The sequence below is a fragment of the Salminus brasiliensis genome, chromosome 10 (assembly GCF_030463535.1).
Source record: "Salminus brasiliensis chromosome 10, fSalBra1.hap2, whole genome shotgun sequence".
In the NCBI taxonomy this organism is placed as follows: Eukaryota; Metazoa; Chordata; class Actinopteri; order Characiformes; family Bryconidae; genus Salminus; species Salminus brasiliensis.
Genome location: NC_132887.1, coordinates 5,944,979 through 5,968,559, shown reverse-complemented (window position 1 = coordinate 5,968,559; position 23,581 = coordinate 5,944,979). Strand labels below are relative to the sequence as shown.

The 23,581-nt window shown below is 41.4% G+C and overlaps 1 protein-coding gene across 16 annotated transcripts in view; it reads right to left on the bottom strand.

The window, feature by feature from the left end:
• Positions 1–23,581, bottom strand: part of nrxn3a (neurexin 3a) — a 472,173-nt gene that overhangs the window by 3,446 nt on the left and 445,146 nt on the right. For 10 of the 16 annotated variants that reach the window (XM_072689048.1, XM_072689055.1, XM_072689058.1 and 7 more), the window contains one exon: positions 14,400–14,478. In XM_072689048.1, the coding sequence (XP_072545149.1) occupies positions 14,400–14,478 (79 nt within the window). Of the gene's footprint in view, positions 1–1,305; positions 1,867–14,390; positions 14,479–23,581 lie in introns of all 16 variants that reach the window. The other 6 variants (XM_072689054.1, XM_072689057.1, XM_072689060.1 and 3 more) reach the window with 3 other exon arrangements.

Here is a 23,581-nt window from a genome sequence, read left to right as displayed (position 1 = left end):
CTTCCAGCACACAGATGAGGAACAGTGTGTTTGGTGAAGCATTTCTGAAATGCTGCTGGAACTTGCTGTAATCTCTCTGAGGAAAAATCTGGCTCTCCAGCTGCCCCTGCCTCGTGCCTTTTGAACGTTTTTACACTGAAACCAAAATGGCAGGCCTGTCTCGACGCTACAGTGACAGCTGAATGATCCCAGAGCCCACACAAATCCCCCCCCACCACCACCACAACCCAACCTCAGTCAATTAGCAGCTTTCGGATTCCAGGATTGGTGACCCGAGGCCTTCACTGGTTTGAAATTAGTATACATAGAAAGATAAATGTTTTGTATTATTCATAACAGTACTTTTTCCATGAATACTAACATCCAGGTGGAATACTTTTTTTTAGGTGGAATTCTTTTAATTCAAAAGTTGTGCCCAGAGCAATCATCTGAAGATCTGGCTGGCATATCCCAACAAGCTAGAAGAGCAGAGCTTGCTTTAACTGTGTCTGTGCTTTAAAACAGATTATTTTTGGGACTTATCAGTCATTTTATCTATGTCTAAGATGAAGCGGGTATTGATTACCATAATTTCTAATATACGTGCACACACAAGCCGTGCTGCAGTACTAATGGGGCCTGTTTAGTTCCTAATATGCATTATACTGCCACCACAATGGCCATTTCTACCTTCAGATGCAAATGCTGTCACCGATACTTACAACTTCGGTGAATTTCCAACGAATACATGGGAAAACACCCTGAGGGCAATAAAGAACTTTCATGTAGCTAATAAAACAATATAAAGTATTACTGTGCACACTGTAAATTAGAATTGCAAATGCACTGCTAGGTAGGGGGAGTTGCTGGGAGTGTAGCCCAGTTCAACAAATCTAATGCAAGTCGGAAACCCAGCCGAAATGAAAAATAGCTCGGCTATAGGGATTACAAATTCGCCTTTTAGAAGCTCTGGTTGAGGGATATTCAGACTGTCATTGCAGCCGACAGCCTTCTATTGCCATTTAGGTTTGCATAGATGAACTACACAATAAAAGACTTGTAGGCAGCTTCAAGGATAAAAATGCAGACTGAAAAATAACAAATCAAGGCAATTATCAAAGAATGAAATGATTAGCAGCTAGTCATCGCAGACGTTACTATATCACACACAAGCACAGTCTAAATCAACAATGGTTTAAACAAGTTATTAAAGAAAGTAAGTTTATTATTTAAAAAGAAACAACAGAAGCTTTTTAAAGAAAACACCATGTACACAAAAATAAGAAGGTTAAGGAAAATAAGTAGACCAGATTTGTGTTAACTTACATCAACAAATTGCCCGCATGATTTTGGCATGAAGAAAAAAGTGCACAAAAGAAAGTTGTGTAAGAATGTCCTTGGACAGGTTTTTCTTGTGAAAAGAAAATTACTAGCCACTGTATTTCTTGTTAGATATATTCTTCAGACATGAGTATACAGGGAGGCAACAACACATACATCCACACCACATAACATGAAAAATAAACTTCACCATTATTCTGTTTTGTTTTTTTTTCTTCTTCATTAAATCATCCAGTTTTCATACAAAAACTGTACATATTTGAGCCTTGGATTTGATATATCATTTTCAATAAATATCTACATTCTAGTAATTAAACTTTTTGCTTAGATTGATTTACTCTTAAAGTTTGAATGAATGGATGGCTGTACATATTTTAGCATAGCTAGAGGGGGGGAGGAGGAGGAGGAGGAAGGGGGTGTGAGGAGGGGGCTGGACCTATGAACATACTACATAGGAGATGACAATGATGGGGGTGATTGTGTAAGTCAGTTGCCATGTCCATGTAAAGGCAGTACGAAGCGGTCGGGCGGCATTAGAGCTTTTGGCTGTAAGGAAGGGATGGGGATATACAAACAATGAGCATATACATGCCCATCTACGAAAAAGAACAAAACTCTAACACTGACAATCTGACAAACCCTAAACTGCAACTTCTTCGCCATGCAGTTTGAAAAACCATTCATTTAATAGTCAATTGTTTAGCAAGTTCGCCATCAAAATTTGAGAAAGAAAAGCAAAAAACAAGAGAACATCAAGATCTGGAACAGTTTCACCGACAATCATATGTGCTTTTTTGGGTTTAGGATTAAAATTTAGGATTTAGAATTTGCTTAGTTTTTGCCTTATTTAAGAATAAGAATTCAATTCCTTTCAATTTTCTTTTTTTTCCCCCATAGTGTCTAAACTGGCCCGCTTAAAAAATTGCTCCTGGTATAAAAGTAACTGCAAGCACATAAAACGTTCGCTGAAGTAGTTCCAAATCTAAAAAAGGAAGACTGGAAAATAAAAGCATATTATCAAATTAATGAGAGTTTTGGTATTTACATCTACTTTAATTTTGCACCACTAATTTTTTGAACAAACCCAAAAATTCAGCTATTCAAAAATGATAACCAAAATCAAGAATAAATCAAAAACAAAATAATGAAACTGATTTGAGTGTGTAAACAAACCAACAAACAAAAATAAAATCCCAGAGACAAAAGAACAAAGCAATTTTAACTTTCACACACTACAACCAGATGCACAAACTATAAACAGACACAGTCGAGAGGGACAGCTGATGGACAACTGCCGCCTCTGTCATGTGATCCGGAAGACAAATATATCTGTTATTGTTAGTCTTAAACATGTAAACAGGCGTGCAGTCTGGATGTACGTCAAAGAGAGAAGAAAATTGGCTGAAAATGGGTTAATTTTTTACTGCAAGATGTTGTTGATGCATGCTTAAAGTAAGTTGCATTTAGGGAGAGTAGACAAACAACACAGCAAGCCGGGGTCAGGTAACACGTTAAAGGCTGAGAGAGGTTAAAGGTCAGAGATGCCATCTAACCAAGGCCTGCAGGTTACAAAGGCACGCTGGGACAGGTTTTACCCTCACCGAGTGCTGCTAAACAGGCTAGCTTTTCTTAGCCCTGGGTCTAGTGTTTTGACTGAATCTCAAATTCCAGCCTGTTACTGTTCCAAAAAGGGAAAGGATGGTTATGCTTGACACCCACAGACTTTGGTTCGAAGGCTGTACAGTACTCAACTAGGAATTCCACAAGAGGGCAGAGGACTCGAAACACCGCAACTGATCCAGACGTTGCTGGGTGAAACTGTTGTTGTTGCGAAAATGAAGCTAACGAATGCACGAAGGCTATTAAAACCTAACTAATGAATGCATGAATGGTAATGAATTTGACTACTAAGCACCCAAGTGTCAATATCGGCGGCACAGCTCCAGATTTATTTAGAGGGCTGTTGATCTCATTGGAAATCCATGTACACGGTAAAACTGCAGTAAAAATGAAATGATCCCTGACGACGAAGATTACATTCTGAAGGACTTCTACAGCAAAACAGAAATCCTGCTTAATGGTCCTGGAGGTGATCATCAGTAAATAGACCTGTGTAGATGGTTGTAGAATATACACTGTGCTGCACCAGCGAGGCCACACATGCAAATAATTGGCAACACACTGTCAATTAAAACTTGACAGTTTAAATGACAGTAGATGTTATTCCTGAGTAACTCACTGCAGTAGCTGTGCTGGTTGAAAATCTCCAGCGAATAAAGCAGAAAAGGGAGAATGTTGTAGGGGAAGGTGGACATCCCTGGAGGGGCTCTGGCAGCTACTCAGCATTCTTAAACACCAAGGTGCCGTACAGCTATGGCACATTTGGTTCCCTACAGAACCTTCTTGGAAGTTCAAAGAACCTCCAATGTAAGGAAGATCTTATTCAGTATTCTGAAGGTTCTTTACATGAGAACATCCCATCTACATTGTTTTTTAGAGAACCAAAAGTGGTTCTTCTATGGCATCTATGGCATATATGGAAAACCATTAACTGGTATTGAACCTTTGCATTATGTAGGTTCTATAAGCTTGAAATTCTCCTTTAACACAGGTGCAAATGGGCCTTCAAAAACTATCCACTGGAACTTATCAGGTAGATGAATGACCTTCATACACTGTCCCGAACTATTCAGACATTCCTTATAATTAGTAAACTAATTAGTGAGCTTCTGTAAGGTTCACCCAGTGCTGACAGAGGCATTCAATTGTGCATATGCAGCTCCTTAGAAAAGCATTACTATTAGAATGGGGCACTATATATAGTAGCTGTACAGCTAAGGTCCCCATGCCTGATGCCAAGCATCAGCTAGAGGGGTATAAAGCCCCCCAGCACTGAGCTGTGGAGCAGTTGGAGAACTGTGTTCTTTGGAGTGATGGAACTCCATCCAATACCTTTAGGATGAGGTGGAGTGGTGTTTGGGATCCAGCATTAGTACCCTACTAATCTCACTAATGCTTTCATGCCTAAATGCAACCAAATCCTCACAGCAGTGTTCCAACATCTTGTGTCTAATACTCTTGATTTCAGAGGAAACACTGAATAAGCAGGTGACTACAAACATCTGTACGCAGTACAGATCTGATTACTCTACTGGTGTAGAGGAGTCCTGCATTCTCACTGACGGGTGATATTGCCACGCTACGCATTCTTCATCACCGTCATATCTCTGACTACGTCCGACAAAATATTTTTTCAGGCTTAAACAGAGATTTTGGTTCCAAAACCCACAAAAGGCGAGGACTAGTGTTCAGTACATGGAACGAAAGCGTAATGAGGTGATGGCACACGGTAAATGAAAAAAAATGGAGAGTGTATCACAGCATGCAAATGTGAACCTTTCCACTCAATTAGGTCCACCTTAATGTGTGAGCTCTAGCAACAAAAAACGGCAAGGAGAAACACTGACTGGATTCTATTTGAAATATTGAATATACATGGAATTTAACATTGAATTGAATATTGCATGTTTTTATTATTGTTCTTTATAGGAATGGAAACAACAACTGAAATGAGTAATGTGTTTTAATCAGTGTTAATCAGTGGTCTTGTTTAGGCTGATTAGAGAAACTTAAAATTAAATAATAATGTAATTAAAAAAGGGAAAAAGCCTTCACTGGAAGCTCCAATCGTGCCAGGGCTGAAGCTACATTTAGAGGCTGTATAGAGATAAACAGATGCAAACAGAATAAAACAGATGTTTTATTATCTAGCTTTAGATCTATAGATGATCTAACATTACATGAAGTTTTTTATATACAAGAAGTTATCATTTTATCCAATTTTATTATTCACTATAATTAACTACAGGATACAGGAAAATATGAGCTGCAAAAATATGATCTCTATCCTTCTCTGGTTTCCCCTTTTGCAGGTTAACCTGCTTAGCCACATGGATTACATGAGGGCCACTGATCACTGAGGGTCCTGGCTACAGTAATTAGGGAGGAGCCAAGATGGATGAATAGAAAAAGCACTGCTATCACACGGTAGGTGCATCCCAAAGCCTAGGCTGCTTCTCTCTCAGCCGCTACGTCATAGAAGGCTGTTCCAAAGTAAAGGGCCCTTCATATACAGCCCAGAAATGCTGCCTACACTTGGAGAGATTTGGAGGACGCAACTGATGCATCCTTCCTGGCTCTCGGTTACCCAGAATTTTCTGCGCACAGACAACGTGGGGGAAAAAGGATAAAATAGGTCCACGAATATAGTGGAAACGAAAGCCTTCAAAATTTTAATTTTTGTAATAAGACTTAATTTCTGTGAAGAAACTGCAAGAGGTGGGACCTTTCCGGTGACGCCACCACATGGCCTGGTTAGACTGTTCCATTTGTGTGCCCAATAGGCTACTAAGAAGACGTTTTCATAGGACAGTCCTACCAAGGACCCATGCTACCTCGGCTGCAGCTAACTCAGCCTAGTCTTTGGAACGCAGCTACTGTGTTTACTATGTGCTGTGGGTTTTAGTTTTGATTGGGTCATGCCTGCTCCTGTTGTCATGTCTGCCTTTGTTTGGCTCTGTTTGTGTCTTGTCTGCCCTAGCCACGCCTGTCTATTAGTGCTTCCACCTGTGTCTCCTCTTTAGCCACGCCCCCTTGTTAGTCCCAGGTGTTCCTTGTGAGTCTCTTGTTAGCGTCTGTATAAGTACCCCTTTGTCGTCGCTTGTCTGGTCTTGTGCATGTTGGGCATGTATGTGAGCTAATGTTCCTGTTCCTGCGTATGTGTTCATGCCAGTTCACGATTTGTAGATTTGTTTATGTGAGTCTGGTGTTCTTTATTTTGCTAAACTTTATGCTTGTTTGGTTTCTGTTTTCTTGTCTTGTATTAAAACATTATCCCGCGAGTATGTCCGCCTCTGTCTCGTCATATCTATCATGTTAGGACTACTTTAGTCTGAGTATTAGAGTATTTTCCCTGAAAATACCCAAAGGTTGTGTTTTATGTTAGAATTTGTTTGATTTTCACTTTGTTGTTTGATTGCATCTCTTGGGTTGGAGTTTTTAATAAGTTTGGGTAATTTACCAGAACAGTCCAAACACAACCACCTTGACCATTAAAACCCAGCTTAGACCACCGAACCCAACAACCAGCAAAAGCTGGTCTTTAGCTGCATTTTTCTGTTGGGCAGTTTTAATAAAAGTTCTTTGCCAAAAAAAAAAACAAAAAAAAACCCTGAATCGCAGAGACAGCAACAGCCCATAATGCTTCCCTACAAAGGCACTTCTTTCACTGCATCTTTTAACACATACTGTGCAAACAGTACTGTGCAAACGTTTTAGGCACCTGTGAAAATATGAATGGAAAAAGCTGCTTATCTGGGCTGGAAATGTTTGATTACTCCGTCAAAGACTAATATTAAAATACATACTAACAACATTCCTACAAAAGCATGGATTTTTACATCACTGTTCATTAAAACATTAGCATTATTTAACAATGCTAATGTTAAATCGGGTTTGACATGCAAAACTGTCTGCCATGAGTTTTGTACATAACATAGACAGGAGGTGTCTGATTTGCACCTGAATCTGGCACCTAGTGACTTAATATATGGGGCCCTGAGTGTTGTTAAAGTGCTAGAAGGTAGCCTGCCATTACAGCGGGGCATGATTTGAGCTTCCGTCAAGCCTGAGAATGTTTTAGGGCCGATGGGCCTCTTTCACAGATATCTTCCTAAGAATTTACTTGCATTAATAATAAGAATACTCTGGTGAACGTCAGGATATTTGGGAAAACTGCCTGAGTGTGTTTTAAGAAGAGATTTCTTTATAAGTGGTTGGTGAGTAAGGATCATTAATATGACCTATGAATACAAAATACTGTGTGCTGTCCCTTTAACTGAGATCACACAACAGTCCCACAGGTGGAGAAAAAGTTGTTGTTCCATTCCTGCTTTAATGGCAGTCGGTGGTGGCGAGGAAAACCTAACGATTCTAGTTATTGCTCCTTTAATGTATGCGGGTGGATCTCTGCGGCGTGTCTTATCTGTGGTTACACGATAGATGGGCAATTAAGCCGATCCTCCGCTGTTGATCAGCCACCTGCTGGCATGTTATAACCACAACCCCTCCAGCACAGGATGGAGCCAAACAACAGCATCTCTTCAATCTCCACCATTATTCCCAATCTCCTGTCTTTATATTCGCTTCATGCATTGTAGAGGTGCCTAATTGCCTTTGAGTCTGGTGGTTTATGCCTCTGTGTGAGCAGCATGGGGCAAAAAACAAGCTCAGCGCGCTTCAAAGCACTCAGCGGCTTCTTGTTCTATATGGAGGACTGTCTTGAGGAACTAGACGAAAGACGAAAATGTATGTTGCAGCAGGCCTACATACAAGCCGAGTGAGCTGGGAGACTTCAAGGTCTGAGTTGAACAAATCATGCCATCTGGTGTTCGAGGGAAGGAAAGATAAGAATGTGTAATTGCCATAATGGTGGTCACCAAAGGCATGGGAGTAAAACTAAAACCAGCTCCCTAATCAGCTCCACCAGACCTCCAGACACCCGCAGAGAGAACATGAATTTGAAAGTATGAATGGATTTAAGAATCCTTCTGAACCGACCACTGAAATTAAATCTTTACTCCAGCATAATGTGACTACACTCCTAAAAATAAAGGTCCTACAAATGTTTTTTTGAGGGTAGCCATAGGAGAAGCACTTTATCTACAAAGAAGCATGCTTGTAATAGAGATGAATGAGCGTGAAGAGCATTTAAATGTGGCAAAGAAGCTGTACATCAAGTGATGGATCTTCAGACCTTTAAAAGATTCCTCACACTCTACATGTCTACAAGCATGGTGCTTCATGGACTCTTACCCCAGGCAGTGTTTAACCCCACCGTATCCTGCATGCTAGGAGTGATAACAAACTAAACTGTAAGGACCCTAAATTGACCATGGCACACCACTGGAGCTGTTCAGGTGTACCAGCTGCCCAGATAATTAGGGTCTTGTTGCTCCTAATTGTGAGTCAGTTTTACTTTTGTCTCGTTCAAAGGAACACTTTTAGACCGTTTTTAGGAGGTGAAAACAAACGCATTTAGCAGCTCGTCAGAATGAACAATTTGTAGGGTGCCTACCACAGAGTACTAAGAGAATACTGATTTATTGGAATATCGCGATATTTTGTTTTGCAGTATTGTATCGATTCTAAAAAACACAGTATCGTATTTAATCAATAGATTTAATCAATAGTTTAAATGCAAAAATTGGTGGCAGAGAGTGGTGCATATCATCGCTGCCACACAAAAAAGCATGTATCTCCAAAATGGCACTTTACAGGAGAAGGCCTTCTCAACTTTCAGTGGAAGTCAATGCAAAAAGGTTGTATTCCAAGTCATTTTGGAGCATTTCTATTGGTCCATTCATCATGGAAACAACGGAAAGAAAATTACAAAAATGTAAATACAAGGTTTTTGCATGACAGCGACGATATGATGATGTGCTTAAACCCCAACCACTTTCACATTTTCTGATTTTAACCCATGTTCTCCCCATCTTGGATCATCAATTACCCAATTACCTATACATATCCCCCATCACATGCAATGCTCCCGACACTGGGAGGATGAAGCAGCCAGCCAGCGCCTCTTTTTCCGGACTGCCGCCAATGCAACATCACCTGGCAATCAACGCACTCAGAGTTGTTGTTGCATCGCCCAGCAGATGCCAGTGCCGGCCAGCATTGCACTGGAGTGATGTGAGGGTAAAAGTGCCATATTCCCACCCTGGAGAGAGCAAGGCCAGTTGTGCTCTCTCTGGGCCCGGCTGCTGATGGCTAGCAGCATGACCAGGATTCGAACCAGCGACCCTTTGGTTATAGTGACAGCGCCTTATTCCGCTGGACCACTCTGGGCCCTAAAAAGTCTTTTTTTTTATTAAAACTCAGATTTGATGCATATGATGGTCTGCTTTTTATGCTATGACAGTTTTCTTAAATTTGATTCACAAAAATATCGGCTTGCTTATATTGATCTCGCCTATATCATATCGCCAGTTTCTTACCAATATACAGCCCTGTTGAGGACTCAGTAACTACCCAGCCAACATGCTTATGTGGGGCTCACATGGGTGGAACCAGGGTGAGCATGGGCTCTGAGAGGGTTTACCCATGTGTTGTTACTGGGACCCAGTTGGGCTTTCTAAATCGGCTCCATCATTACAGCCCACCTGAATCTCCCATGGGTCCCATCTAGGCCCCATGAGTAGTGTACAACCCAGATGGGGCCCATGCTGGTTAACCCCACCTGGTTAAAGCAAAACCTTCTGGTTCCTAGTTGGGCTACCCACACAGGCCTCACATGGGCATGTTATCTGGGGACATTTTGTCCAGTAAAGTACTTTATTTAGTACCAACTTTAGTACCGTGGTAACAATATGTGGAGTGCACAGTTGCTCATACTCGTGTGTGTGTGTACATATTGTGTATATAGCATATAAATATATAGACATGCGCGTGCAGATTACGGGATTATCATGGCAGGAATAGCTTGGAGTCTGCAAATATTCAATCAGCAGACCCTCCTCTCTAAGGAAACGCAGCGTCTTTTATGAATCGGTATCAAGTCCTCTTATGGAATTCCTGAAAGGAGGAGGGGGGAAAAAGGGTGGAAAATCCAACAGTTTTACAAACAGAGAACAGAATCACATGACGATACTTTAAGACAAGGACAAGTGGACGGACGCAAACACAGCACGAGGGAGAGAAAAATGCAGCAGCAGTCTTTGCAACCGCAACCACAGGGATGATGCTAAACTCAAACTGGCTCATACATAAACCAATCCGGTTAGTCTGAACACGGAGGGGGGTTATGTGTGGAGCACACGAAATGGCGCCATGCACTAAAGGATGAGAGACAGAGAAAGAAAGAGAGAAAATACAGAGAGAGAGAGAGAGAGAGAAAGAGCGAGAGACCTAGAGCTCTCCAGAGGATGACTCTAGCTGAAAAGCTATCGTATAACATGCCACAGATGACTGACTGCTTGAGAGAACATGAAATTGATAAAAACAGATATTTTTGTGGCAATAAAATTCTTTTTATGCCATCTGCATTCAAAAATGACTCCGTATGCAGACAGGCTGTAAGCAGGAAGGAGGGTAGGGACTGGACTGGGGGGACTGGAGTGGATAAATCGTTATCATTCTTTAAACACAACTTTCTTAACTTTACTGTGAAACCGTTTTGGGGGCCCAAAAGCTTTGTTCTGATGGCAAGAAAAGATTTTGTTGCCAGTTATTTGCTTTGTTAATCAAGAGATGGGAATGCTGAAGTAGAAGTCTGATGGCACAAATGCTCAAGATAATGGAGGAAAAAATCCATCTCAACACCAAAAAATCATGCGGCACACGATGAGGCGGGGCGACAGGAATGTTGCTGTTTTTTTGGATAGCTGGGAAACGGATGAGGACACCGTCTAAAAAGAAGAAATTAAAGATAGGAAAAGAAGGAAAACAAAAAAAGAAGAAACGAACAAACAAAAAAAAAAACGAAAAAAGAGAAAGAAACAGAACTCAAAGAGACCACAAAGAACTGAGGAGAAACAGCCAGACATGCTTTACAGAAAACTGTCTGTAACAACAGCGTCTCATGCAGCTTGTCCACGTTAACTGATGCTGGGGTTAGAATGGCATGAATTTCTGTGTAAACGTGACTGGATGATTGGGGCCCTGCCAATATCTTTCTTTATGAGTACATAAAGATCGAGGTACAGAACGAGAAGTACCAGGACTTCCACCGTGGCTACATCTACCTACGACTAACGTTTGAAAGAAATTGGGATCGACAGTATAATACGAAGCAACTGAAAAAATCTGGCTGCTCGGGAAGCAAAACAGAGCCTTTTGGCAGTCTGTCAGTCTGTCATGTCCACGTAAAATATTTATGACACCCAATTTATACAGGACAAAGAGCCATTAGTGAGTGCCATATGTGTAAGGTGTAAGATAAAGCCCTCTTTGTGGTGGGAAGTGATGAGGGTGTTTGAGATGAAAGAACTGCAGGGCACGATCTGTTAGCTGTTGCTGTGCCGTACACTGCAGAGCTAGAAATTATGAGCTCCCCTAACATATGACCATTACTGTAATGGATGTGACCGTGCATGCTAATGTTATTTGTTCATTACTTTGCTGAAATGGAACTTCATTCTAAAAAAAAACTGCTGTTTTTTGTTTGATATTTTAGGGCCAGATTAGGTTTTATACAGAACCATGTTTGTAATAGAGATAATAATAATAATAATAATAATAATAATAATAATAGTAAGTGTGGAGAACCTTTACACCAAGGCTCCTTACACTCACATTGCTCTATTCTAAATACATTTAAGAGTGTGGCTCGAGCCTATTGGGTGGTTTTCTTGGTCTATTTCCGAAGTACTGGGGAGTTTCTGGACAGTTTAGCCCCTGGGCTAGAGCCTGGATCACAGTAACACTCCAGCCAGTGGGGCAACTGTCCCTCTCACAGCATGTGGGAATGCTAATTAGAGCATAAATGGTTCACTTGAGTTTCATCAGACATGGCATAAAATGATTCACGGCTGAAACTGATTTAAATGATGACTCAGAATCGGATGACTCTGATTTGTAGTCAGTTTTGCATTTTGAATGGGTACAGCTGTATGCATAAGTTTTGGCACCCCTGGTTACATTTCAAATGTAATATTTAGGTACTTTTCTAAGTGTAAACAAGTCCAAGATACACTTTAAAAGACTGTTTATTTGCCTAGTTTGAGAAATAAAACATAAAATGGGAATTTTTATGGAAGCCCATTCCCACCAAGAAGATCCAAATGACATAGCAATTTACTTAATAATAACAAATAGATTCATTAATTTGTTTTATTTATTAATTTTTAACATTTTATTTATGATCTACACAGCAAAATCACCAGTGTAGAATTTTCCATGTTACCTACTCTAGAATTGAGTAGAGTTGATTTCAGAGCTGCTCTAAATGCTCTCAACACTGACAGTGTTCAAAGATGCCAGAAGCAGGTTGGGTTGAGTAATGGGTTTAATTAGTTTAGGCTCCTCCCACACTCCTTCCACCTTCTGGCACCACCTATTTGCATGCTGGGTATGTCTTTTCACCTCACGCTAACCATTATTGTGTTGTCGTTCCCCCCAGGCTACCATCTCCAAGGGTGTTTAATGTATTCTACATTTTGGTGTAACAGCTGGGCCTCAGTGTTGATGTAAGAGCAAATTACCACCTTCCCTGCAGGCTGCATGGCAAGCTTCCACTCTGGCGCTATTGCAGGGTTCAACCATCACCTTTTGTGAAGATGGTAAATGTTAACATGCCAATTGGTAAATACATATAGAAGAATTGAACAGACTGTCCTAAGTGGAAGCAACTACTCGTATGGTGAGCAATTATGGTGATAATTCTATATGGACACTGTAAAAGTGTTATTATTAACACAACATTGAAATAATGTTCAAATAAGACTATTCAGAGTTTCCCATCTAACAATAACTAGTAACTAGATTAACACTAATATAGAGAAACATTTCTAACACTGACAAAAGTGATCATTTAACTCTTAGCCAGAGAAATTAAGAATTATATATTCACTTTAAATGAATATATTTGATTTAACACTGGCGATTTTGCTATGCACCATAAATTCAGCTGACATATAGATATTTTGCCTAAAATCTGCAGAATTATAATTTTTTTCCTGGATTTGTTCAAAAATAGAAACCAAACAAAATGTCACGTGAGCAGGGGTGTCCAAACCTGCTCATATGACTGTAGCAGTAACCCTTGATGAGGGTCTTGTTCGTATTTGGGTTGGTTGGGGGAGGTAAAATTGAAGATGTGAGTGGGGCATAGGTTGAAATTAAGGGCTGTGCTGTGCTTTGCTTTGTAGTTTGCTTTGTCGTGTGTTCAAATTATGTTGGAAACTAGTTTATTAGCAAATTCTGGTGAAAAGCATTTTTCCTCTTTGGAGATGAATGTATTGTGTGCATGGTCCCTCACAAAATAAAATTTTTACCCAGCAGTAAAGCTAATAGCCAACTGTATACCTGATAAACAAGGTTAGGATAGATTATCAGGGCCTGGGCTAATTTAACCCAGTTATTTTAGAATTTTGGATGGGGGTTGTGTTTCTAGTCCATGTTTGCTTATATTTTACATTTAGATGACAGACTTTTTTTTTCGATCTGATTTTTAAACAATATTTCAATTTTATCAAAAAGTCACGCCCAACTTCTTTCAAAACCCAACATGTTTTCAAATTTGAAATTAGATTTTGTATACTTTTGCTTTTGGATTGGGAAAAAACTAATAGCAGAATAACTTGTTCACACTAAACCAATCGAAATGATACAGTAAAAAAAAACAAAACAAAATGAAATCGAACGAAAATTGGTACACAGAAATTCGATGATATCTGTTCTCTATTAAAACAAATGCTTAACTCAGGCCTCGAAAGATGAGGGAACCAAAAGGAACTCAGGAAACACTACTTCCATCACAGTTACTCTTCTACATATCACACTGTAAAGTTGGCTGAAAGCAAATTTCAAGAGAGAAATCTCAAAATGTATCATGGACCAAAATGCAATCCACTCTCACATTGCAGAAAGAAACCTCTGAATATGATACATTTTGAAGCATCAATGCAGAGAACATGTCACGTCTCCGTACTAATTTTGTACTTGTGCCCTCATAAGGAGTGGGGAAGACAAAATTAGCAGTAAATGTGAGCATGTTAACCACTTCGGAAAACCCCATGGGCAAGTGTAGCTCGTAACTGGTGTAGCTTACGGGGAAAATGATCTGTGATCAGTTCACACTTTCGCTACTTGAGTGGAAATTGGTCAGCGTTAGAAGAAGTAAGCTTGGTAAGCTGTGTGACTACGTGTCTCAGCATGCTTGGCTTTGGTTTGATAGACTAGGAAAGTTACACTTTATCTATCCATGGGGGGGCGGCGATGCTTTGAGGATCTAATCCTCTGTTGCAAATGAAAGACCACCACATAGGAGCAAGCAGAATTAAACTGACCTAGCCCACCTGTATGTTCGAGGTTGCACTCCTCCAAGTCCTCATCGTCGCTGGAGCACTCAGCGGACGTGCCCATGTCGTCCGTGCTCTTTAGTTGATCCGGCAAGGGGAAAACACAAAGGAGCACAAAAAGAGAGAGAGAGAGGGGAAAAGTCAGTGATGTTGCTGTTATTGGGATCACAGCAGCATTCTGTAGATCATGAGATCAGGTCTGGTGTTTCCAACAGACATATCAGCATTGCTTAGGAGGTCCAATTCCAATTTGGGACGTCCACAAACACCAATAAGTAGTAGGCATATAAATGTATATACTTCTGAAGTTTCATTTGATTCGATTTATTACATCTCTGATTTTACATCTCTGAATACACCCCAAAAAGCCATTACATTAAAACCACCTGCCTAAAACTGTGTAGGTCCCCATTGTGCCACCAAAACAGCTCTGACCTGTGTGACCCAAGGCATGGACTCCACACCTATCCAGTGATAACTATTTTCAGCTACTGTCAGCAGCTTCAGAAGCTCTTCTGTGAAATCAGACTAGACAGGCTAGCCTTCGCTCCCCATGTGCCTCAATAAGGCCTTGATTTCCATGACCTTGTTGCTGGTTCACTGGTTGTCCTTCTTTGGAGCACTTTTGGTAGGTACTGACCACTGCATACTGTGAACACCACACTGTGAATACTGCCTGATGCTCTGCCCCAGTCGTCTAGAACATCACAGTTTACACCTTTCATTGACATACATTTGTATCTGAATAGTATCTGGATCGGATACTCTGATCGGATTTTGTTTGTCCAGTCAGATCAGAGCAGATCCGATTTTACTTTCCCGCGTAAAAACAGCTTCTCATCAAAACTGTCCTGATCTGGGAGACATGAAGGTTCTTCTACAACACCGTAGATTCTGACAAAATATGACAGACTGTTTAAACCGCAAAGAAACAACAGGTAATACTGCTCTCAACTACCAACACCAAGAATAAGAAAGGACGAGGGAGATAGAGTGTAACAGCGAGAGAGAGAGAGAGAGAGAGAGTAATTATTACTCCTATTAAGGTTTTAATACAGACATATTCCTGCTTGCCTGGCGAATCCGATTTCCGATCTCAGAAAACACATTCCTTTTACACTTGCGCTAAATGTGAACGAGATCGTCTCAGACCACCTCTGAATATGGTTTGAGTGATCCGATCATAATCCGATCACATTGTATCTTGGGGGTGTTTGCACCCGGCTTTTTGTGAAATCCGAACACAATCCGATCAACAAAAACACTGTAAAAAATGTCCGATTTTATTCCAAGGCATTTTGGAGCATTTCTATTGGTCCATTCAGTATGAAATGTTTAAAGAATGTGAAGAACAATGGCCAGATTCAAATGATGTCAAAAAGTGAAAACCTGCAAAAAATGGAGTACAAGGTTCCTGCATGACAGCAATGATGCATACAAATCCCTCCTGTGATTATTACTCCCATTAAGGTTAATTTTTTCTGACAGATGTATTCCCGCTTGCCTGACGGAATCTGATCACAGAAAACGCTGTTTCCATTTACACCTGTATTAAATGTGAACGAGAACGTCTCTCTGAATGTGGTTTGAATAATCCGAACACAATCCAGGCCCTCAGATTCTTATGCTTGGCCATTTTCCTGTTTCCTAAACATCACCGCCTTCAAGAACTGGCTGTTCACTTGCTGCCTAATATATAGATCCCACATATTCTTATATTCATATATTCACCACCCCAATTATGCCATTTTTTTTAAATGTAGCATGCAGATGGACAGTTTCCTGCACTGGCAGCCTCCACGAAATGCCCAGAAAAATGCATCGGGATGCAACCGATGTGCTAACGCTCCCATACCATCATACCATCATACCATCATACCATCCACCTCCACCACCGAGCTTCAGCTTCTAATCAAATCAGTCAAAGTAATCACAAGCGTAATTGTCTTCTTCACTTTATTAAACAATAATTCACTGCACTTCCCTACAGCCCAGGGGGCTGCCCTGCCGTTGGCGTGCGGGGGGGAGGGACGTTTATGTGAAAGACTGCGGACCCCAATCATTTTAGAGAGTCACCTCCATCCGGTCCCTTCAGTAGTTTGCATGGATTTTCATTACTGTACATCACTGCTATTGAGCGGAGTGCGCGAATGCAGCACTGCAGTCAGAGATTATCTGTGGGCCTGCATCGCCCCCACTTCTGATTTATCCCCCAGCACTCTCGCCAGCCAATGCAGAGCGCTCATTTTTCACACCCTGAGCTTGGCATGTCTTTATTAGGAGCAGATTAGAATGCAGGATAAAATAAGCACTGTCATACACCAGGTTCATGATATTATAAATAACACAAGGAGTAATGGAGAGTACTCTCATCTGTGAAGCCGCAGAACCATAAATATGATTGGGCTTGACGGGCTAATAAAATGCTTCCCAACATACACACACACACACACACACATACTTTCCTAGTGGACTTGGTTGGGGAAGAGATTTTTTCCCCCACTTTGGTTTGAGGATGAAAAAAGTTGTGCGATAAAAATGCATTCAAATGCACATCAGTGAGACGGCAGGCAGGGTGACTTTCCACGCCGGAGTACTGTGGAATATTGCTCTAAGTAAATATAAAATTATTCATTGAATTTATATTTAGTGTGGCAAACGCCTCATCTTGTGGCTGAAAGAGGGCGAGATCACAGATGCAAAAAGCAGTGAGAGAAGTAATTGACTGATTCCAGAGAAAATGTGAAATGATCTTGGCCTTCCCCCGCCTCCCGCAGTGAATGACAGAGGGGTGTCAGATGTCATAAACAACCAAGAGCCTGGTCCACAATTGCTATTCAGTGTTAAATGCTGCAAATTCAAACTGACTGTCGGGAAGAAGAAAAAAGAATCACACAAATGTCTCATTTTTTACAGAAGGTAAAAACTTCTTAACTTTTAATGGAAGTCAATGTAAAAAGATCATTTCTGCTGCCCATTCAGTTTTTGCATGAAAGCAATGATACATACCCCTGCAAATACAGGCCACATAGCAGCACAAGCCCGCTCTCAAATCCACACTGCTTACAGCCCCAGCACTCTCGTCGGAGAGCACTCTTCGTTTACTTCATTTCCAGTCAAAATGGCTTTGCGCCAGGGAAGAAATCACATTACTCCGAAGCATCAGCAGCTAAATCTCATATCAGATGGTTGACTGTTCAGAACTCCTATACCTAAAGCCTATACCTTCAAAACAGCTTCCAGTCTCCTTCACAAATGTTTCCACTCCTCTTCTACATTTTGAACAATTTCTGCTTCCCACCATATAAAGCATTCTAAACACATTCAATGATGTTGAGGTCTGGATTCTGGGGGTGGTCAGTCCATTGTTCTAGTAGGAGCAGCAGCAGCAACAGCAGCAGCTGCTTTCTTGGATTTTTGGATTGGATTGGATTGCTTTTCTCATATTCTTCTTCTTAATCATCTCATCCTCCTTTCAGATTCACAGCCATCGTCTCACAGTAGCATGAGGTGCTGTTTATTTGAGGGGGCAGTTTCAGGTCTGTTAGGGGTCCAGGAGTCCTACCTGTTTTGGAAACTTCCAAAAGATCTCCTCAACATTCATAACTTCTATTTAAAGTTCTGTTTGGTTCTGACTGCAAATTAAGTTATTGAGGGTGACCTCTGACTAGCAGCTACTTCAGCCACTGAATTTCTTTCTGAAAATACACACATACACAAATACAAACGCCGCACGTCCCCCTCCTGTGTGTGTTCTTCACATGAGCCCCCATTGTACGTGCACGACACTGAGAGCAACGCGAGTGGTGTGGTGGCAAGCTGTATTATGTCATTCTGTAATCACTTATTGATACTTTTGTTGGGAAGGAGAAAATGGCCTAATCCGCACATTAACAACGGCAGAGTATGTTTCTGCAGCGCATAAGCTTTTAACGTTCATCTCTGCAGAAGGGCTTAATCACGTCCCTCTCTTAAACCGGGCCTGACAGTGACGGGAACTTAATATTGAACTCCTGCGAGATTAGCGCTTTTTCATATGCTTCCCAAAGCCTCGAGAGTGTAATGCTTCATGGTGTCCGACAGATAAGCAAATCCGCCTAAATCCTTTCAATTTATTTTCAGTCTTGAAGAAATTATGCATTATTTAAAGCACAAACCATTCACAGCCCAAATCAAGATTCTTCCCTTTATTGATTCTGCTCTGTACTTCTTGATAAGGTTGGCTAGGCCTCAATTGGTACGTCCTTAAGTGCAGAGATTGGGAATCTATAAAGCATTCATTCATTCAATCAGCCAGCGCCGTCTGGAGTGATTCCTGCCGGCATAGACAACTCAACAGCAGATTCCCACCTGGCTCCAGCTCTGAGGTGGAGGAAGAAAAGGGACTCTGGTGAAGGCCAAAGTTCAGCGATGTGACCACAGGCCTGGCCCATTAAAATCTGATGATTCTTGCTCCGGGGAAGCTTAAATTACCTCCAGAGAAGGATTCTGTCCATGCAGCATGAGTAATAAGAATGCACAGTGGTTCCAGTGAACATGGAGCTAGCATTGCTTATTTTGAGGATTACAAACGGTTTGATGGCAACGGGAGGATTGCTTCAAGCAGAAATAAAATATAATAAAACAGTCGCATCTGAAAATGAGAAAAGAGCAACAACTCGCTGCGGCGGATACCGGCAAAATCCTGAGCAGGTAAAGAAGCGTAGAGAAGCTGCTAACTCTGCGCTCCTGATCCTTTGAAGGCCAGAGACTGCAATCCCACTGAGATAAGCTCATTGTGACTGTCATCAAGGAGGCTGCATCAAAAGCTGGCCACTCTGCAGAAAAAAAAAGCGGGGGGATACACTCCGCTAAATTATCCTGACTCTGTTTTTTTGTGCATAGCTATGTCAGACGGCTGTCCTCAAGGTATCCGGCCTGAATGCACCGGCAGAGAAAAGTGGAGAGGGCACAAAAGGAGGATGAGCGCTCTCTTTGGGGCTGTAGTCGGGAACCGGTTTACACTGGAGTCAAACTATCAGCAGCTATCACAGGGCATCTAAGCCGAGGTGTAAAGACTGTGATTTGGCCCGAGAACAGGCGGCTTGGCTGCCCCCGGCAGGCTGCGGCTGTGCAGCTCACTTCGGGCCTCCCTGGCGGCCCCACAGGGAGGGGTGATATTTTGGGTCTGTCACATTGTGGATGGTGTTGGTTAGCATTCAGCTCTTCGCCTTGAGCCCTGCACTGCCTATGCAAATCTGCTTAATCAATGCAGGATATTTACTGCAGCTCTGCTGAGAGATAACTGACAGCCTGGCCGAACGGTGCCAGGAAATATTAGCGTCCTACTGGGTGCAGGAGGCAGGAGAGAGCTGCAGAGTGACGGGGCAGCATCTCAATTAGAGAGATTTAACTACTCTGGCAACCCTCAGGATGCACATGGAGGGAGAACTGGGAGGGGTGGGTGAAAGCCTCTCCCAAGCCCCTCTGTATGGTGTGAGCTCAAAGTAACTTGAAATGAGACAAAAAAGGGGACTTGTACGAAGAACCGCTTGAGTGAATGCTTGTAAAACTGAGTCCAAATCTGGTTTGGCTGGACGTTATCTTCCCCTATAAAACGCTACATCCTGCTGACCTTGAAAAATGCAGCCAAAATAAAGCCCTCTGCATTCATTTCCCCCTGTAAATAGGTTCAGCTATTGCTGTGTGTTGGTAGAAGGACATGGCTGGCGGAGCAGGCTTCTTATTATTTTTCCGTGTAGCAGCTGCTGAATGGAGCAACGAATCGGTCGGAAGGCAGGAAAAAGTGATGGCAGACAGTGGGGATCCAAAACTAAATGTCAAAGAAATATGGATGCGAAGGATCTTGTCATGAGAGAAATCTTCAGTGTAAAAAATAAGGCACCAAAGCAAGAATCATTTACCCAGATTAGAGAAGAGAAAGAAGGCCAAAAAGAAGCTTGTTACCTTCTTAAACTCATCTCCATTAAACATACAAATACAAAAATCTACATTTTACAGCTAAATTCTGACTCTATTTTGTACACAGCAGGGATTATAAGCCAAGGCTCCAGAGTGGCACAACTGTCTAACTGTCTAATTGTTGGAAAACTGCAAGCTCCCCGATTCCCTCTGATGCCGCCACCATTTGTGGCCAGCAGTCCAGGAGAGTATAACTGACCATCACTCACTGCAATGCAAGCCAGTGCTGGCATCAGTTAGCTCAGTGGTGGGCAATTCTGGTCCTGGAGGGCTGAATCCCTGCTTTGTTCTTTTCCTGGTCATTCACCCCTGATTCAACTCACCGGCCAGATGAGTCTGAGGTCTGCTGGAGTGGAAAAACCAGCAAACTGTGCTGGACTCCGTCCCCTGTTATCCACCCCTGAGTTAACTGATGCATCAGAACTGGCAGAGGATAGTGTTCTCATGCAAGCGTGTTTAGCAGTCCAAAGACATGCCGTTAGTAGCCATCTATGCACATAAAAAAGACTGGGCATATATTTATACATGACTAATATTTATGCAAATATAATGTAACATTTGAATACATTAAATATACATACTCTCTCTCTCTCTCTCTCTCTATATATATATATATATATATATATATATAATTTATATATTATAATATTTAATATGTAATTTCATACATATCACTGCAGTTTTTAACATTTTTGACATTATTTGAATAATGCATTGTGTGACAACTGTGTGATGAATGGACCAATAGAAATGCTAGTGCAGCTGTAAGGTTGCCATTCTGGAGACAGGACTATTTTTGGTCATATATTATCAAATATTTGTGTGACAAATATATGTTCCACGTTTGGAAATGGCCAATTTGAAATAAATTGGCATTTATTTGATATATTTTACTTAATTTAATAATTAATTAATTGTAACACATGTTGGATATAATGGAATTCCATATATACTGTATTTTAATATATGTCATACATTTAAAAAAAATGTTTATTGCCATATATTGAACCATATATTATAGCTAGTGTGTGGAACTGGTCACAGCTAACATGTATAGGTAAATACCCAACAAACAAACAAACACAAACAACAACAGTAAGTTTGTTACATCCTAAAAACCCATGTCCATTAAAAATTCCAGGCTGACCCTACCTCCACACTTTGAGCCAATAAGGACATAGGACAAACTTATTCAATGCTTATTATGCTATTTGCATTTGAAATAATTTTAGTAACAAAAAAGGGGAGTATATAAAAATACCCTCTCAATACTCTAATACACTACCTGGCCCTCAGCTCTTGCACTTTGCCCTCTTTCCCCCTTCATTACACTCTACTACATCAGATAAGTATTCAGGACATTAACATGATCATTTTTTTATATGATTCTGGATTTAAGACCGCTGTACATTGTGTACTGAGTGACAGGAACATTTGCATGTGCAGCAAACTGCACTGCAAACACAGCACTGGCGACCCCTGTGACCTCGAAATTAGCCATTTCTATTGAGTTGCTCGGTTCCATTCGGCTTGTCTCGCTAAGTAATTTAATTGAGGTCAGAGAGCCCCTTTTGTGCAATGCAGAGCATTTCAACTAAAATTAGTGCTATATGAACATGCAGGAAGCTTTAAGCCCATTAACACAGAAAGCCTATTATTGAGTTGACAACATCACTACTAAAACCTGCTATTTAACTTGTCTCCTCAAAGCAGAATAAAGAAGAAGTGGCTGGAAAACTAAGGGCTTTCTTCCATTTCCATTAAAGTGAAGGAAAATTTCATACCTGCATCAAAACTCTTTCCAATAAAGTTAGCGCAGTAAGAAAGAGGCTGAGTGCTTAAGTCGGGCCGGCGTATGAAGAATAAACATCCGTCTCAGCCCGGGATTAAATATCACAGGTTTATAGCGTGGCGGCGGAAAGTGCTTGCCGATAGACAGTGCATGCTGCGTGAAATTCATTTTGCAAATGTTAGCAAACTCTCAACGCTCCCGAAATGAAGCAACAAATATTTACAAATAACATATTTGAGCAGAGCTCAGCTCAAACAGCATGGTCACATACATCAGCATGTCCTGAGCGGAAAGCCCCGCGGATGTACATCACACAGATATAGCACCCGAATGTGATTTACAGTGAAGACAGCAGTTGAATCATTCATTTCACAGCAGCCCCCACTCCTAATCGATTATACAGCACCAAGGAAAGTGCTGACAGTGGAATAATCTAGGAGATTTAAGAAGTTCCTCATGTCATGTTTTTATAGCCCCCCTGATTTAAGGTGCGGGGATAGTCAATGTGTTTGAAGAAGTATAGATTAACCGTGAATTACAGGGGACAAGGGTTAAAAACACTGATGTAATATTTGACTTCTTCCCGAGGGACAGATTAAGCATGGCTCGTATAAAAAGGTGCCACTGTATTATCACAGTGTCTTCTAATGGAGGACACTGCTGTTACAGTAACTGACTGTACATGAAATATTAATCATCTGGAGTATCAAAACTTGTGGTCACAGTAATGTCACATATGTGTTATGCATACATTATGTGGGCAAAAGTATTGGGACACCTGCTGACTCATGGTTTCTTTAAAAAATTAGGGGTATTTAAAAGAGCCGATCCTGATTTTGTTGGAGTGACTGTCTCCACTGTCCAGGGAAGAAGGCTTTCTACTAGATTTTGGAGGGGAATTGCTGTGAGAATTTGATTGCATTCAGTGAGACAGGATGTTGGATGACCACCCCAACTTATCCCATGAGTATTGAATGGAGCACCAACCATCAATCCAGAGAGCACAGTTCTTCCACTGATCCACAGCTCAATGCTGGGGGGCTTTATATCCCTCTAGCCCACAGCTGGGTTCACTGGCTTCCTGTAGCTGCTGCCCTCATCAGATTCAAAACCCTGACTCTGGCCTACAAAGCCAAGAACGGACCAGCCCCTCCGTACTTGATGGCAATGTTCAAAAGCCGATCCACACCAAGAGCCCTTCCAGCTTCGAGTACGGCTCGGCTCGACCCGCCATCCCTCAAAATCCACGGGCGTCCAGGCTCTTTTCTGTCCTGCACCAAAGTGGTGGAACGAACTTCCCCTGGGTGTCCGAACAGCAGAGTCCAGCGCTCGCTGTCTTCAAACCCAGACTGAAGACTCCTTCTTAACTTAGAGGATCTTTAAATTATTAGTCTATTCAAACTAGCTGAAGTTTTTCTTGGGTAAA